The sequence below is a fragment of the Mercenaria mercenaria genome, chromosome 10 (assembly GCF_021730395.1).
Source record: "Mercenaria mercenaria strain notata chromosome 10, MADL_Memer_1, whole genome shotgun sequence".
Lineage (NCBI taxonomy): Eukaryota > Metazoa > Mollusca > Bivalvia > Venerida > Veneridae > Mercenaria > Mercenaria mercenaria.
Window position 1 is genome coordinate 66311134 of NC_069370.1, and position 18801 is coordinate 66329934.

The following is an 18801-nucleotide window of genomic DNA, read 5'->3' on the forward strand; positions in this document are numbered from 1 at the left end:
AGTGTACGAGCTATGTGTTTCTTTAAAATTTGCTTGTTGTACATAATACTCCTTCCATAAAACGTGACAGTATTCAAAATGTCAATTATTAGGGCGAGTGACTGTCCACTAAGGGCGAGTAGATTTTACTAGCTACTAGTCCTGCAGGGCGAGTGGTGTGAAAAAGAATTTTACACCCCTGTAGATTTTTATGAAACTTATCACAGTTGTAAATACAGGTTTGGCCTATTATTTGGTGAAATAAAATGTATAGGTCCGTGTGCTTTTTTTTTTTATATAAGTGACCATGATCAAAGTGAACCGGCCATTTCAAGCAAATTAAGACATTATTTTGAAGTTTGTAACGTGTTATATGTTTTAATATCATATTTTGACTTTAGAAATATAGCAACTGTGCCATTGTAATAAATTTACTCACGGGTTTCGATTAATTCAGAAAATGATTTTCGTTTCTGTACGCTGAATCCAAGCTTTATTCTACGTTTTCCGGATAAATGACGTTACGCCATCACTTCCGGTTTATCAAACATGCAGAACTACCTTAATATCCCCTAAATTGCCATTTTGACCAAAACCAAAAAATTTTATGCCTGAGAAGTTAAATGATTTTACAGTACCTCAAGGACTGCCTTTCACACTAGTGACTACCCAAGAAATACCAGTACTAGTATTTAATGGGGAATGCACTACCATGACCCTATCAACCTCTGGACTGAACAATCAACTGCTCTAAACCATCAAACTTCATTCGCTTGAACTCAAGGGGACCAGCAAAATTTGTTTGAGTTATAAACTGTTTGAGCCATCAAACAACTTAACATTATACAGAGAATTTGCTGGGATCTTACAACGAGTTTGAGCAAAGGGCGGTGTCTAAATTATCCAAATTTGAGCGAATGAAGTTTGATTGTATTTCTGGCTATATAACCACCCAGTACTGCTGCAATCATTATGATTATTACATGCACACTTAACTATAATTAACAGAGAAGAAAACTTTTACTTCATTCAATGGATGCAAGCTGTGTAGGAATTCAATCGGTAAGTGTGCCTCTTGTATATTTTTTTCATTTCCTTCTACAGATTTTGTTGGCATTGATTCCTGCTTATACCTGTCTTAACAGAGCTGAGCTATTAGGAACAATCTGTTTCCTCTATCTTATATACATACTACTCATCTATTCTATAGGTAATGATGAAATATATGAAAAATTTGTTTGACAATATTTCAAGTTTGTGAAGTGAGATAGTACCGACAAGCCTTATGCCTATAAACTTTGCTGACATCTACCTGTAAACACAGACACCATCCGACCCAAGTATGTAGGTGAGAAAGAAAGTAAAATGTCTCGAATACAACATGTTATAGTGAAATCCAATTCTACTGGTTATAAACCAGAGATTATCAAGACCTTATGTTCCATTAGTATTCCCTTTAACAAATAAACAGAGTCTGACAAAGTTGAAAATCTCTTAATTTCTGCTACTAGTTAGATAGTTAAATCAGAGGGACCAACATGAATACACACACCAGGCATTTTGTTGTTTTGCTTTGAAATGATAAAAAAACCTGGAATCACTCCCCATGTTTTAATGGTATCCAAACAAACATTTCCTGGGCATGCAGTGCTAAAATAACATGTGAAAATGTAACACATGAATACATTTTCAACATGTTTAAATAAATAACTTATAATACCAAGTGTCACTGTAATTGATTCAAACATATTATATAAGGAATCCAGACAGCAGCCCCTGGTAACTAAATGATACAAGAGCTGTGCCAAGTGAGGCAATATACACTTGAAGAGTTACATCAGAGGATGGGAGCAAAATTTAAAGGACTTGACTATTGAAGCCCAAAGGACAGAACCAACAAAGGGAAGAAATTCCAAAAAAAATTCTAAGTCCACAAAAAAATCCTTACCAGGTACAGGTATATCAAAATATACCTAAAGTTGGAGGTACCATCCATGTTGTACCACAGAAAAGTGGTCTCGATTTTTCCCTATAACCAACAATAAAAAAATTTCAAAATAAGCTATTTATAGTAACATAAAAGGGAAGTAATTCAAAAAATTAAAATACACCTAAAAATTGGAGGTAGTATTCATAATTGGTACATTTGCACCACTGTATACTGGATCATATATTCACAATGGTTTAATTTATTGCCAGTGAAACTCAAACTCACTTATCTAAAAATTCTAGCTATATCAAAGGCATTGTCAAGTCTGATCCTGCAAACATGTCCACAAAATATCATTTTAAGTCAAAATTCAGTTATCTCGAAGTAAAACGCCCAATCCCTCAGAATTCAAGATACCGAGTTTCAACCATATTTGCAAACAGGGTGATGCATGGATTCAAAAACGCTCATTAATATTAAGTGTATTGTCTATTCTCAATTAACTATCAAAACATGAAATAACAAGAGCTGTCGGAGGACAGTAACGCTTGACTATTCAACAGTCTTGTCAACTGAATGAATATGAATTTATGAAAGTTGAAAAAAGGGCATACTTTGGTAAAATTGCAAAACAGGGTTATGGAACCTGTACAATGCATATCAGCTTATCACAACGGACAACTGAATGAAGTTTCAATCTATTCCCATTAGTGGATACTGAGATACCAGCCTACACAAAACAATGCTATGACGAGAAAGGGGCAAAATTTTGTAAAAATACAAAGTAAAACTATGGAACCTGTGCACTGCATGTCAGATAATCAGAGTGAACATGCGTGTGAAGTTTCAATCCATTCCCAGAAGTGGGTACTGAGATACCAGCTTACATACAAAAACTTAACCAAAAACAACTGTAAGTCCAAAAAGGGGCACAATTCTGTAAAAATGCAAAGTAGAGTTATGGAACCTGTGCACTGCATGTAAGATCATCACATTTAACAAGTGTGTGAAGTTGATTAGGTGGAATTGAGCACAGGAGCCTGAAATTCTATCTATAATGCTCCAAAATGGCTAAATATAAAAATTACCCCTCCTATATATATAAAAAAGAACAGGAATGAAACAAAACCGTACCCCGCCCACTTTTTGTAAACAAGAAACTTCGAAAAACAGAAAAGCATCTCTATACGAGCGGTCTTATTTTGAAGAGGACAAAAAAATATACTAGAAACACTGCTTACTGTAAACTGTCTTCCTTTTAACTAACACAAAATCATCATTTTCAATACCTTTTCGTTCATCGCCGAAACCATTGCGTGACGTCACATACATGTACCTGTTTCACAGCCTCGCAGTTAATTCGATATACTTTCACTTCGATGTGTCATAACTAACTAAGGGTCAAATGCAACATTTTTATAAAAAACACAGGATTTCCATACCATATCGCAGCGCTCAGGTTATCTGCCATAATAAATAATAGTCACTATGGAAGTTTCCAATTTTTAAATTTCCCTCCAGTGAATAATGGAGATACTTCCCGTTTTGTTTACGTTTTTGTTTTGAAAATATTAGTTGAATACATTGACAAACAAATGCAAATATATAATTTTTATTCATGGAAAAATGAACAATAAAATATAAACATAAACAATATCTTACCTTTATTTCTTATCGAAGTGAAAGTACATCGAATTAACTGCGAGGCTGTGAAACAGGTACATGTATATGTGACGTCACGCAATGGTTTCGGCGATGAACGAAAAGGTATTGAAAATGATGATTTTGTGTTAGTTAAAAGGAAGACAGTTTACAGTAAGCAGTGTTTCTACTATATTTTTTTGTCCTCTTCAAAATAAGACCGCTCGTATAGAGATGCTTTTCTGTTTTTCGAAGTTTCTTGTTTACAAAAAGTGGGCGGGGTACGGTTTTGTTTCATTCCTGTTCTTTTTTTATATATATAGGAGGGGTAATTTTTATATTTAGCCATTTTGGAGCATTATAGATAGAATTTCAGGCTCCTGTGAATTGAGATACGAGCTTACATACAACAACTTAACCAAAATTTCAAAGTCGAAAAAGGGGCATAATTTTGTAAAAAAGCAAAATACCCTTATGGAACCTGTGCAGTGTAAGTCAGTTTATCACAGTGAATAAATGAACAAAAAAGGGATCTGCCAAAAAAAAAAAACAAGAGCACTGCAATACAGAGCAATATACACAAAGCAAAGTCATATGTGACCTTTGACCCCTAAGTGTGACCTTGAAGCGAGTCATCCGAAATATGCACTCTGCACATCCTATTGGTGTAGTGAACATTTGTGCCAAGTTTCTTTGAAATCCTTCAAGCAGTTCAAGAGTTACAGAGCGGACACGAAACAAACTGGTATGACCTTTGACCCCTAAGTGTGACCTTGACCTTGAAGCGAGTCATCCAAAATATGCGCTCTACACATTGTCTCAGTGTGGTAAACATTGTGTCAAGTTTCTTTGAAATCCTTCAAGGGCTCCAAGTTACAGAGCGGACACGAAATTGCTAACGGATGGACACCAGGGGTATAACATAGTATGTCCCTTCGGGCGTATAAAAATATGTTTGATCCTAAAAAGTTGAACCACCATGGAACCTCATATCTCAAACCACTATAAAGCAATGCAAGTACAAAAAATTCAAAGTGGACATTATCAGGAACATCCCTCCTGTCATGCACTGCAGGTGAAACTTATTTTATCTGACATCCTGGTTCATTCTATTACAAATACAGCCTTTTGACTATTTTACAACAAAAAATCATCAAACACAACAATTACTGCCCAGAACAATATCTCTCAAAACTCAAAACAAAGTAAAGGAAATATGTGTTGTCAGATTTTATGATAGCAGAAATGTTTTCAGTACAACCAGAATTCTATTGTGGAAACTGTTTAGACATGTAGCTAGCCGAGCCTGGAGATAATGAGATAAGCAGAAATGTCTGACAATCTTCCCAAACCATTTTGTAGAATTGTTCAAATCCCAAATGACCACAATTTTATTGCTAGAGGCCACTAGGAAATGCTTCCCTGGTGTGAACCATAAATTAATGTAACAAGAGAACTTCAGTAACAAGCCAAGCTGGACAGACCATTTGTACAGGAAAACACCAGGTGTTACCTAACTCTTCAGCAATTTCTTTATGACCAACCATTAATATGTCAGGTACCTTAAATTAATTGCACTTTTCAGGACCAACATGGCTTCCTAGCAATATTATACCTACACTGAAAAGGGTTTTTACAACATTCTCTCTAAATCCTGAGGTGGCTTATATCTATACAGGTACTGGTCATTTAAATGAAAGAAACAACTTTTTCCTACCAACCCAAAATTTCTACTAGCTCATTTGACTGCTCAACTTTGGGTGCAACATTACATGAACATGCTGAAGCTGATTAAGGTTTTACAGGGCACCAACATAGTACATGCTATTTATCTCATATACATCAAAATAGAAGGAGGTATTTCTACAGAGATACAGCAAAACTAATAGTTCAGTCCCTATAAGTCGCCTCTAACAATCAGACAATGGTTCCAACTGTGTTTCATACACATGTCACATGGGACAAGATAGTTGGCATAAAAGATCAGGGTAGATAACTCAAGTCTGTCAGACTACCAATATGAAAACTGTATTGGTCCGCACCAAAATTTGATAGTCTCTGACTGGGACTTTTTTAGTTTCGAATTTAGAACAAATATTGTAAATGACCATTCTGAGGGTTATGAAAAGGTCAGTAACATTTTAAATAGAGATCAAGTCACCTTTTATGAACAACAGTATATACTGAATGTAATTTATGTAGATTATAAAATAATGAAACACTCCACATTCTGAAAAATAAGAATGAGACAATTTTCCAGGACAATAATTTCTTCCTCAATCTAGAACACAACAATAATTTGCCACCTCAATGCAAAAAGTGAATAAAATGCTCCTTATGGGCAATACAGTTATTCACTTTTTGACCTAAGGTGACATATTGTAAACAAAGAAATTATAACTTCAACATATTTAGATAGTTTTTAAGTACAGACACAAAATACAAGTATCTTTTAGTCTTGATGAGACATATTCATGTGTCACACTGCTGTATTTTTAAAAATATTTCATTTAGTCATATGACTATAAAAAGCATTATAAGTATAGCTTTTATCTGCACAATCATGTCATTGTTAACCACAGTTTCAAAAAACAGTGTATGGCTGATATAGACAAATAAATGATAGTTTCAGAGAAACGAAACAATGAAGAAAATAATTCCAATCTATTCTGCAGGTACTGAGACTGCGAACAGCTTAATTACATACAAAAACGTAACCATACAGTAAATTGCTAAGTCAAACAAGAGTGCAAGACTGTCACAAAATACGCCCGTCATCGAACCTGGCCTAATTCAAGGGGCATAATCCAAGAGTGCATGGGTCAATTTGGGTGGTTATCATACTTGGCCAAGATATGCCCACAAACATTGTCAGCAAGTTTGGTGAAGATCAGATGAAAACTGTTCGACTTAGAGAGCGAACAAGGCTAAAACTGCATTTTTTTTTAGTAATTCAAGGGCCATAATCCAAGAATGCCTTGGACAATTTGGCTGGTTATTGGAACTTGCCAAGATATTATGCCCACAAACATTTTCAGCAAGTTTTATGAAGATCGCATGAAAACACTAAATTCGCAGTTTTTGAGTAATTCAATGGCCATAATCCAGGAATGCCTGCGGCGATTTGCCTTGATATCGAACTCGGTCAAGATATTATGCCCATAAACATTGTCAGCAAGTTTGGTGAAGATCTGATGAAAACTGTTTGACTTAGAGAGTGGACAAGGCTAAAATCACATTTTTTAGTAATTCAAGGGCCATAATCCAAGAGTGCCTGGGACAATTTGGCTGGTTATCGAACCTCGCCGAGATATTATGGCCGCAAATATTGTCAGCAAGTTTGGTGAAGATCCGATGAAAACTCTTCCACTTAGAGAGCGGACATGTTTTGGATGCCGCCCGCCCGCCGCCGCCACGGGTGTTCACATAATACACCCTGCTCTTTCAGAGACAGGCATATAAAAAGGGGCATCATTTTGTAAAAACATGCAAAACAGTTATGGAACCTTTGCCTTATCACTGTGTTTCAATCCATTTCCGTAAGTGAGAACTGAGACACCATAAACACACATTAAGGTTTCAAAGAAAAAAAAAGGGGCATAAGAGTTATGGGACCTGTTCCCTGCATGTCAAATCACCACACTGAATAGTTATAAAAAGTTTCAATCCATTCCCACAATTGGTTTCTGGGATACCATCTTACATACAAAAGCTTAACGCCAATGCATTGGTGGGTGCAATAGCCCTTTTCTTCACATAGTTGATCTAATAATAATTATTTTCCATGGTCGCATGCCCAGGTCCCAGTGTCTGTATAACCTTTTAGATTTCTGATCTTAAACACGCTTTTCTGAGCTAATCAAACTTAATCATACATGTAACTGCTATAATACATTACAAAAACGCTGGTCGATAAAATTGATGAAGCGGTTATATAAAATCCATTTTTCAATCTGCTGTTATACTAAATAAAATCAGTCTTAGAGTATATCTAAGTCTGGAAGCCATTCAATATCATACAAACAACATACAGTATATCAAAATGAAACAATACTTTGACATCCTCAATGTTTATGTCATATTCTAATTGTGCATCAACTTAATTGAGAGAAAAATATGCACATGACCTAAGAATATTCCCAATTCCCATTCACCCTGAATGACGGATCACTTTATATATTTTCTATAATAACGAATATGATATATTGAAAAGTGCAACTATTACCTAAAACAAAACATTTCATTAACTTATAAATCAACATTCACAACCTCCCTAAAATGGAGAATAATACTCAATGTATTCTACATTTTCATCTATATATAGCTGCATGTTCTTGTTTAACTGAATTCTGCTAGGAATAAATTTCTGCCCTTGCGGATAGATTGCATAGATTAACATGATTAAAGTCATTCAATTTTTAATACTAAAATGTTACAGCAGAGGATGGGCCGGGTTATCTGGAGTTCTCTATTAACTAACAGTGCTGGCTTTCCTTAATACTTGCACTCCCCTTGGTAAAAGTTTTAAATTTAGCCCATATTGTCAACAATGATAATTAGTGCCTTCTCTGCAATTACATTTACAAAACAAAGTAATGACATAATAGAAATCTTTTCAGAAAGACAGAAATCACTCAACAATCTTAAAATAATACCAAATATTTATAACAAGATACACAAGCAATAAAATGATCTCCGAGGATAATTGGGAAATGTACATCAAAGTAATAAAAAGACACAATCCTTTTTCCTTCCATATTGACCATTTCCTCACAAGAAAAAACATAAGAATACAATCATTAGATTGTTATTGATCTCCCAGCTTCAGATCTTGTATCTTCTCAGAGACAGAGAGAGAGTGCCACTCAAAGAAACAAAGTTGCAAAAATGTCAGACAGCCTAGAGTGCTATAGATCTTAGCAGATATCTTTCATGCTGACCATTTGTCTCTTCCTCTTATTTCTCGTCTATAGAAATAATTACTGTAATTTTATATATGATTTTGATTAGCCTATCAATTGTCTTGAAAGAGGTATTCACAGCTTCTAAAGCACCAGTACATTAATACTCCAGCTTCCATTTATCACAGGGAACCCACGCAGACAGAAGAAACATCATGAAATCAATAGAACATCCAGAATTAGTCAAGACATTCTATTTATACAAGCCACAGAACCTCCGGAACACTCCAAACAAATGCAATATAATTTTACATGTATTAAATGGGGTTCTTTCTGTGCTTCCCTCATTTGGCAAAACTGCATAGACATGTAACTAGGTTGAATAACCAAAAAAACAAAAACAAAAAAACCCCATTATAACGAGAGATTAACACAAAAAGATACCATAACCTTCTTTAATTATCAGCATTTATGGGGTGATAATTATTATTTTCCCCCATAGGTGGGAGAGTAATACTGCTTTTGCCTTCGCCGCCTGTCTGTCCATCCATCCATCCGTCCTAAGCTAAGCTGGCTTTCACAGGTCTAACTGCTGGCCAGATTTCGGCGAAATTTCACAGGAGTGATCAGTACCAAGCCTAAGTTGTGCATATCGCCAACATGTTCCCCTTCACTGCACAAAATGGCCACCAGAGCTAAAGATAGAAAAACCTTGTCTGGTTTTCATAGGTCAAACTGTTGGCTGGATTTCGAGGAAATTCATCCTTGTTTTTTTTTTGTTTACACAAAAGTGACCAGTACCTTAGTTGTGCATATTGCTGTCACATTCCCCTTCGCTGCACAAAATGGCTACCATAGTTAAAAATAGAAAAATGTTGTCCGGCTTGTGACACAGGTCAAACTGCTGGATGAAACTTCAGTGACTGAGATTTTCATGATGAAGACATGAAAGAAAAGACATATGAAGGAAGCTAGTTGAGGAAAGTATGAATCATAAAAGGTCCAAGCCTTTTGTGTACATTAAATTGAAAATGACTAAAAATAAATAAATAAAGATTACATGTAGTCTGTAACCTCATGATAGAAGAAAGCCTTATACACAAGTTTCTTATTACAAAAATGTATTTTATTGCAATTTGATGAAGTTTCTATTATATCAGCTGCTAAAAATGACTAAACAAGTGTACCATTTATTTCACATTTATTAGCCCTTCAAGCGCTATTTTATCCCAGTTACTTTCTGATATAAAAAGCTCACATAAATATCATCCAAATTAAGGCATTTTTATGGTCTATATGTAATATTGTAAAATATGTGTGTTCTGAACAAGGACATTTGACTCAATTCATAGCGAATTTTGAATGTTGCACTTTCAATTGCATTCCCCATAACTTAATGAATTAATGATTAAAAGGCTTATTCTAATTAGTGTAATTCCTTTGGGCTACTGTTTAAGTTTTGGCAGTACAGTTTTGGTTGTTATGTTCAAGGTCAAATGCTAGCATTAATGCAAGACAGGTCTTAGAATGCAAACTTGCCATAGGCCATCAAGTTTTGAAAAGGGTCGGCATTAACTCAGTGCATTCTTTTTAATGTATGTCAGGTTCTACAAAGATGTTCACATTATTTATTCAGTTTAAACAGATATCATAAATCATGAAAATCTAAATCTTTCACATTTCAAAATCTTTAAATTACCAGCACTTGAGAAAGTCATAAAAGAAGACTATTTCATACTAAGGATATAAAAATTACATGAATCAACTAGCAATAAAAGGTAGGAATGAACTTTCTTAAAACAACTGAAATGTTGAAAACTTCATCTGATATCTGTTCAGAAATCAGTTAATAAAAATTGTTTTTTTGGGGGGAGGAATTAGGCTTCATTTTAACAAACAGCGGCTTTTTGCAGCCAATTTTGAAAATAGTATGATTTTTCCCTAAATTTACAGCTAAAATTCCCAAGATCTTTTTTTTTTTTTTACATAATATGATATATCGGTAAAGACTGATACATGAGTACTTCAAATGTAACACAATATACTTGATACTGTTTTTTCTTAAAATTTTAAATGTGAATTTTAATAAAAATACTGACTTATCACAATGCCCAATTTTGCCTATTTATCAAGCATTCCACTCAGTTCTTCCATCTTGAGTTTGTACCTTAAGAGCCAGGTGAAAAGTTGTGATCATTGCTCGTAACAGTTCAAGGTCACAAAACTCTGATCAATAATATGTGTAATCCAGTATCCAAAAGGCTAGTCCAGAAGTCAACATTAATTTTGTAAAAGATCCATCATTAGCCCTTACCCTGCTAAATTTTTATATTGAACTTGTCTATGTTTCAATTTGGACAGTACCATTAACTGCTAAAAGGGGTGCTTACCAAAAAGATACTGACTGAATGGCGAACAGTGCAGATCTTGATCAGACTGCACAGATGTGCAGGCTGATCATGATTTACACTGGTAGCAAAGGCAGAATCATTCATGTCCAGCATGATAAGGGTTAGTATTAAGCCACAAGCCAACTTCTTCAAAAGTAAACATTCATAGCAGATCTGCCCAGAAGTCCAAAAGGACAGCTTGTCAAAATAAATAGCATGGAACTGAAATGATGATACTTAGGAATTTATCCATTCAGTCTTCATTTCAGGTTTTCGGGAATGCAGGCGTTGGTGACAACCATCGCTTTTGAACAGTTTGGCAAGTATAAGAGCAACATTCTCAAACTTGAAAAAGTCTAAACTGCATTAGCTGACACCATTATATAGCACGACCGTGCATAAAACTGTCAGCTTCTAGTGCGACCTTGGAATCCCCTACATAATGACCCTATATATAGCGTGACCCTGTCTAACGCGATAAGAAGACACTATAAAAGTCATCAAAATGCACTGTATCGGTCACTCTGTACCTTCTGTGGTAAAATAATAAGGTGCTATTTTCTTTAACAATGTCGAAAGGAATTTAGTCGTCTAAACATCAATCAAGAGCACCGCCTTGCAGGTGCAGACGCTTATCTGATTTATTTGTCTCTAATAGAAAAATTGTCCTACCCGCATGTTTTTATAATATTTTCTAAGTCCAAAAGGGGCCATAATTCTTCCAAAAAGCAGGATGAAGTTATGTTTCTTGCTGTACAGAGTCAGCTTTTGATGGTGAACAAGTGTTGCAAGTTTTAAAGCAATAGCTTAGATAGTTTAGGAGAAAAAGGTGACCTAAACAGAAATTTTAACCAAGAAATCTTATTTCTAAGTCAAAAAGGGGACATAATTCAAAAAGCAATGTAGAGTTATGGTACTTGTTGTGCAGAGTTAGCTTTTAATGGAAAATAACTGCTCCAAGTTTTAAAGCAATAGTTTTGACCGTTAAGGAGAAAAGTTGACCTAAACGCAAAACTTAACCAAGAAATCTGCCATAATGCTTGCAAAAAGCAGGATGGAGTTATGTTTCTTCCTGTACAGAGTCAGCTATTGATGATGGTGAACAAGTGTTTTAAGTTTTAAAGCAATAGCTTTGATAGTTTAAGAGAAAAGCTGACCTAAACATAAAACTTAACCAGGCAATGCCAACGCCGATGACTCATTTTTTTTTAAAAAATCAAATGAGCTAAAAATGGTGCGAGATTATGATTTTTTTGATATGCTCGTTTGATTAAATCTGCCTTGTTTACTTAACGCTGCCACATATTGAAATATTTTGCGTTTTGAAAGGATGTCAAAATTAAAACTGAGAGTTATTATTATTATCATCACTGATGAGACATTATAAGTTTCATAAGAAACAGAAGAGGAAGCCATCATATATAAAAGATTCTATTCCAATCTGTTGCATGTGAATTATGAGATTATACATTTTAATATGATAACACTGCGTAACATATTATAAGAACTTAATAGTATATTATTATAAACAATGCACCCTATGAACATAAAAAACATAATTAAGTTTTCAAATATTGTTGATATCCTACATTGTGAACCTGGATATAGTGGTCACCTGTCTATAGTGGTCACTTTCAGTCAGCCCCTTCAATGACCGCTATACACAGGTTAGACTGTACTTAAATGTACCATAGACTACATCAGATACTTCCAAGTCTTGCCCTAAATGTCACTGCTTAATGCATAGGTCCACTCCTTCATTTCCCATCTGTCCACGAGATACATTCAAGGAACTGGCAAAAAAAGATCTCATAGGTTGTTTGTGTATGGTAGGATGGCTTTCTCCAAGAGAAGAATTCGATCCCAAGCAAAACAAACTGACAGCAAATATTTCCACCCTCCCCACAATGGCAACTTGCAAAGTCTCATAAAACTGGACACACAGAAATCTTTCTTGTCTTCAGTTCATAAGAGGTAAAACTGGTAGAGCATACATAATTCTTAGATAAAATGCAATCGTACACATCCACAATATACTGTTTAGCAGCCAGTTTGACTTTCTCTCTCTCGGCTCTATTGATTTTACAAAACCTATATAATTCTCTGTGTTTTTTCTTTCTCAATATTTCATGACTCAACTGATGTGTCTATTGATTGTTGAGCTAAGGGGCACATGTAGTCTATGGCCAGACTAATCGACTCACATCATGTAACCAAAACCAATAACTCAACATAATCCTCTGGAAAATTGTATAATTTCTTCCATCTTTTCATACTGGTATATGACACATGAATACAGACTCATTCTAGATCAATGTTGGGCTTACTGCAAGAGAACTGTTGCATAAAATCCCCAATCGAAAATTTAATTTAGAACAGTGAACATGGCCATTAGAGAATTAGCATCTGGTTGCTTTGTCGGAACAATCACTCCCAAGCACTTCCTACCTCAATGATTTTCCATTTGCTGACAAAAGCCCAATGTTGATTTCCATATTTTGATATTGTTTCAAGCTGATTATTGCTTTTACCTTGCTGCATGTATGAAAATGTTAATTTTGTTCTTTCTGTTGGGGTTAAGTTGCACTCACACAATACGGTCATACATACAGCAGCTTTTCAGCTTTGATGGCAAGGAAAATCCCAAGATAATACGTCTCCAGACACAGACCTGGAAATTTTCCAATGTGACTCCAGTAAACAGTCTGTCCCCAGCTGAAAACTATGTCCTTTTCTCCCAAATGGAAGGTGAAAATTCCCCAAATTCAGGCAATAAAAATAAATGAAAGGCATTACAGTATCTTCAATATATATACGAAAAATACATTTTTAAGAGAATCTTCTTTGAAACAAGTTCCAAAGCTACTAAATATTTCTCACAGCAAACTACACCTTGAGTGCACACTACTAGTGATACTGTTATACCTAAATTATGACGAGGCTGATGAAAAATCTAGCCTTTTACATTACAAAAGAAATACACTTCTTATAAACTTAAGGTAAACTAAGTTGAAGTTCAGGACTACATCTACATCTGCTGGTAACAGTGCATCACTTTCTGTTTCCTTCGTTTTTTCCCCAAATCCTTAATTTGATGCATTTCTCCATTTGACTAATTAAGGTACCATTCCCAAAATCTGTAAAAAAAGTCCTAAGAGATTTTATGTAAGGCATGAGCTGGCACTTGAGTAAGGTCCACCCTTAGCAAGCAAGCTGAATAGCTTCCATAAAATACTACATCCTATTATGCCAGGTTTCAAACCCACAGAGAGGAGAGGCAATTCCAAGTCTGCAGCAGCCACCATTTGGTCATGGAGGCAAACCACTTTAAAGTCAATGTAAATAGCCAAGACCCATAATTCTGTTGTTTGAAGAAATACAGAAATCAAGAAAACCTTTATCTGCAAGGGACAATTACCAAGGTTGCCATGACCTCACACTCCTAATCATTAAATTTAATGAGTTTCTTAGTACCTAATTAGGAATGGCAATGTTAAAAATTTGGATCCAACTTGCTTTAAACAGAATTACTATGAACCAAACATTTCAATACAACCTGGAGTCTAACTTACAATTTTGAGAACTTCTACCAGCATAAAGGCTCTACATTTATATAACTTTAGGTCTGGGGCTAATAAGTCTTAAATCCCAGTATAAAGCAGTAATGAAGGTACAGTTAGAGTTCCTGTAATAATGGTATTTAGCAGAGCAAGCAGACTTATCAATGTGCATGGAATCCTACTTATTACAGTAATGCCACTTTGAGAAATCATTTAAATGAGTTACCTGTCTGACATTCATAAGAATTAAAACTTGATGTGATATCCTTAGAAAACAGATCTATGTGCTGCATCATCAAAGGGCTTTATTAGAGGAATGAAAATCAAAAGGATTATTACAGTTCAAATGAGTTCCTATATCTCCTGTTTGAATAACTAGGCCAGGAGCAATCTAAATCAACTTGTGTTTTATCTAGAAACTTTCTTCTTTTTCTGACTTATCTCTGGTGTTTGCCAGCTGTTGGCACAATATTTATAAAAGGTAATCACACTGAAACATCATGTTGGATTCCATTATGTCTTGGTAGTAAAAATAATTTGAAGACTGTACTAACAGTACCAAGTTTTTTGTTGCTGGTTCAAAATGTTTATCATGCATTTCCGATGTAAGGCTGAAGTGCAAGACAAACAACGATTAACTATTTCTCTTTAGATGCATTAAAAAAACTGGAAATCGATATCTGTATTGGACCGACCCTTCTATAGGCTTGGATGAGACTTACCCTCCAGGTCATGCTGACCTATCACGGCGTATGCAGTTTGTCATATATTAGTATATTTTACACGAATGTCATTTAGATAACATACATTTTGATATTGCACAAAAATTTTGACAGTCATTAACTTTTTCATTCTATTTTATGTTTTCTACATACAATTTGGATTTTCCCAGTTGATACAGATACCAGCATATCAATGGTAAAAGAATGAAAAAAATAGTATACAAGCATACATAACCCTATAAAAATTGCCACAGGCTGATCATGGTCTGCACTGTTCGCTGTTCAGTCAGTAAATTTTCACCGAAAACCACTTCGAATAATAAATCGTACTGCCCCAATTGAATTGTGGACCAGTCCATTTTAGAAATTTAGCAGGGTAAAGCCTAGGTTAATATTAAGCTTACAAAACCTCTTATTCCAGACAACTTTTTTGTCTTCTTTCACTATACAGATGAACCAAACTCCCACTGTATTTAGACCAGTTTCAGTTCTGTCCATCAATATAATAATATCATATTGGAAAGGCAGACAGTGGCTGTTTTTTTCACAGTTGAATCATTCTTGCATGTCAGCAAAAATCAGAGCATTAATTAATGACTTGCCAAGGTACAATACCTCACCTTCTTTTATTCTACAGAAAAAAGCACCCCTGTTAGCAGATAAGAAACACTTAGAAAAAGTGGAATGTTTGTTTTAACAAAACATGTGCTTTTTTTTATCGAATAATAAGACTGTTCCAGAAAGTAATTTCAAATTTTTAAAAAAGAGTTTATGTATTTTCTACCATTCGGTAAAAAGCTTTTCACAGGGTACTGCAGGTTTTTATCAGAATATAAAAGCACAAATGTCTGCCTACAGAGAATAAAGCATTTCAGGCATAGATAAGAACAGAGTTCAAATTGCTATTCAGTATTCTAACCACTGCCTACCAATTTAACACGCCCTAACCTGCTAAATTTCTAAAGTGGACTGATCCATCATTCAATTTGGGCAATACCATTTATTATTTGAAGCGGAGTTCACTGAAAATTTACTGACTGAATAGCGAACAGTGCAGACCATGATCAGACTGCACAGATGTGCAGGCTGATCTTGGTCTGCACTGGTCGCAAAGGCAGAATCAATTGCCACCAGCAGGCTAAGAGTTAACACGCCCTAACCTGATTTAATGTTCAGGAGGCTACCTGCTTATCCTGACACTGAATACAGTGATTTTCAGTCTGAAAATAAACTTTTAAAAATACATTTAGAGTATTTATAGTATACACCGAGTGGCTTCCCAGTCTACTTTCCAAGGTCTAACATGATATTGCAAACTGTTTTCCTAGTTCTGACATTTGACAAGCAACATTGTGTCAATTATACTATTCATCGTAGACAGGTCATGTAGCATGAGCTCTAGACCACCATATAAAAACAAGTACAGTAACAAAAGACAATGATATCCTGGTTTAAAATGAAAGCCTAGTGCAGGAATACTTTTGTAAATAAATTGTACTGACCAATGAAATCAAATAAAATACTCTGGCACAAACCAAAATATTTTACTGGTCAATGACAGTGTCATTCACATACCATAAAAGCTGTTATTGGCAAATATACAGAATCTGATCCTGACACTGGCAAAGCTTTGACACAATTAGTGGTGTGATACTGTACAATGGTATGCAGCTGCAGATGGTGTTAATATTATAAAATTGTTTTCAAAACCTGTCAATCAGCAGAAACTAGTAGTGCAAAGTACTGCAATACAATGGATAATAGCAAAGAGATATACTTTTTTGATAATAAATAGTACCTAAATACAATACAATATAAAGGTAGCATTACATCTACTCTGTAATACTAATATGGTACAGCAACAAGTATTTATGTTTATGGGAAATTTAAATGGTTTGAGGGTGTAAAAAAATTTCACTTTTATCAGAATAACAATTTGTTAATTCAGTTATCAGTTTATACACTACAGTAAATAATAAATTTCATGATAACCTAAATGTTCATAATCAAACTACTCCAAATTATTTGCAAGTTCAAATATTTTCTGACATGACTACTGAAGCATGAAAACTGGTAGCATTTCAAATTTATCTACAAAATTCATGCATGTTGTTAGGGGTATGACACTAATGGTAATACATTGTAATTTACCCAGAGCCCCTCTGCAGAACATATTGCTTTGACCAGGAAATCATGTTCAAAATCTTGAAGTAAACAATCTGTACCTATTTATTGCATGGACTATAAAATTAATGCATTTTTTTTATTTAAAACATGCTGAAATTGTAAAAAAAAAGTTTATGATTAAGATATGGATGTGCTAAGTTTGTTTTAAAAGGCTGAAATATATTGGCTGACATGTAGCAGGGGCAGAGGAAGGGAGGGTCTGACCCCAAAGTGTCTGAGAATCTGACTACAAGCTATATTAGACTCTTACTACTGACTAGCATTGATACTGAAGTCCCCAGAATAAGTGAGTGACAGTCCCCATATATTAAACGTTATCAAACATTCTGGGTTTGAATCCCAGAAGTAACATATTTGAATCCCAGAGGCAAACTCTCCAATAAGAACCCTCAATCTATTCTGTGCGGTATATGATTATTATAATAATTTAAGTGAATCACTTACAAATGATTCATCTCCAGTGATTCCATAGATGATGCCGTTTACATTTTATAAAAATTTGATGAAGATAGTGTGTACGTCTTACTTGAAAGTACAATAATTTTGTATCTGCGACAATATTGTCTTTTCCTGGCTTACAAACATTACTCAAAAATCAAATAATGCCGGGAGTGGGTGGGGTAATTTCCAATTAAAAACAAATTAACTGCGATTGGCAAAAAATACCACTGCTACAAAAATAAACATTCAATCAATATTTGTAAATACATATGTACATTTCTAATCTGGACAAACAACAACTATTTGTTATACAGAATTCGGCGGCCATTCCAGCATTATAAATCCAATATTTGTGCTCAACATCAAAACGTTTGGGTCCTGTCAAAAGCGGTGACTAATTTATAAATTCCTCATTAATGAAGTATTTACCTCCATAAACAGTTTGAACTAACATCAACGGAATGATATATAATAATTTAATCCCCATCTTGACTTCTGTATCACAAACAATAACACTGCTTGTTTTTAAACGGCTTGTCACTCCATAGATGAACCTTCCCTTGCAAAAATGACAATTGGACCGAACAACACACAGTCGGTGCTTGTTATACTTGCGCTCTTGAAAATAGTCCTATGAACAAACGGAAATCAATATTCAAATTATCATAAACAGCCATCGATATTTGGGGGATACGGCTGAAAAGCTTCAAGAGATTTTTTAAAATTATTTTAAGAATGACTTTTTGAGTAAACATGAAAATGATTATTAACTGACCAGACGATAAAAAGCGGGACAACAAACAGCATGCACTTATGTCCCCATCTCCATCCCCGGTGTGGATGGGATGGGAGTTTGGGTTTGGGAGCATCAACCCTTTTTATTCTGATCGTAAGCGACTTGATATGTTATAACGAATCCACCAAAACATTTTAATAACCATATTTTAAAACTAAATGATGATAACCGCATTTTCAATTATAAGTATTCATAATTGCTTGTATCGTTACAGTACGGGGAGAATACCTCCAATGAACATTTTTTGGCAATTT

At 34.8% G+C, this 18801-nt stretch overlaps 1 protein-coding gene across 2 annotated transcripts in view; it reads right to left on the minus strand.

The window, feature by feature from the left end:
• The window catches only part of LOC123561380 (fasciclin-2-like), a 121130-nt gene extending 102794 nt beyond the window's left edge, over positions 1 to 18336 (minus strand). For both annotated transcript variants that reach the window (XM_045353714.2, XM_053553246.1), the window contains exon 1: positions 18181 to 18336. In XM_045353714.2, the coding sequence (XP_045209649.1) occupies positions 18181 to 18238 (58 nt within the window). In that variant the 5' untranslated portion in view covers positions 18239 to 18336. The remainder of the gene's footprint in view (positions 1 to 18180) is intronic.
• Between the last annotated feature and the right edge of the window lie 465 nt (positions 18337 to 18801).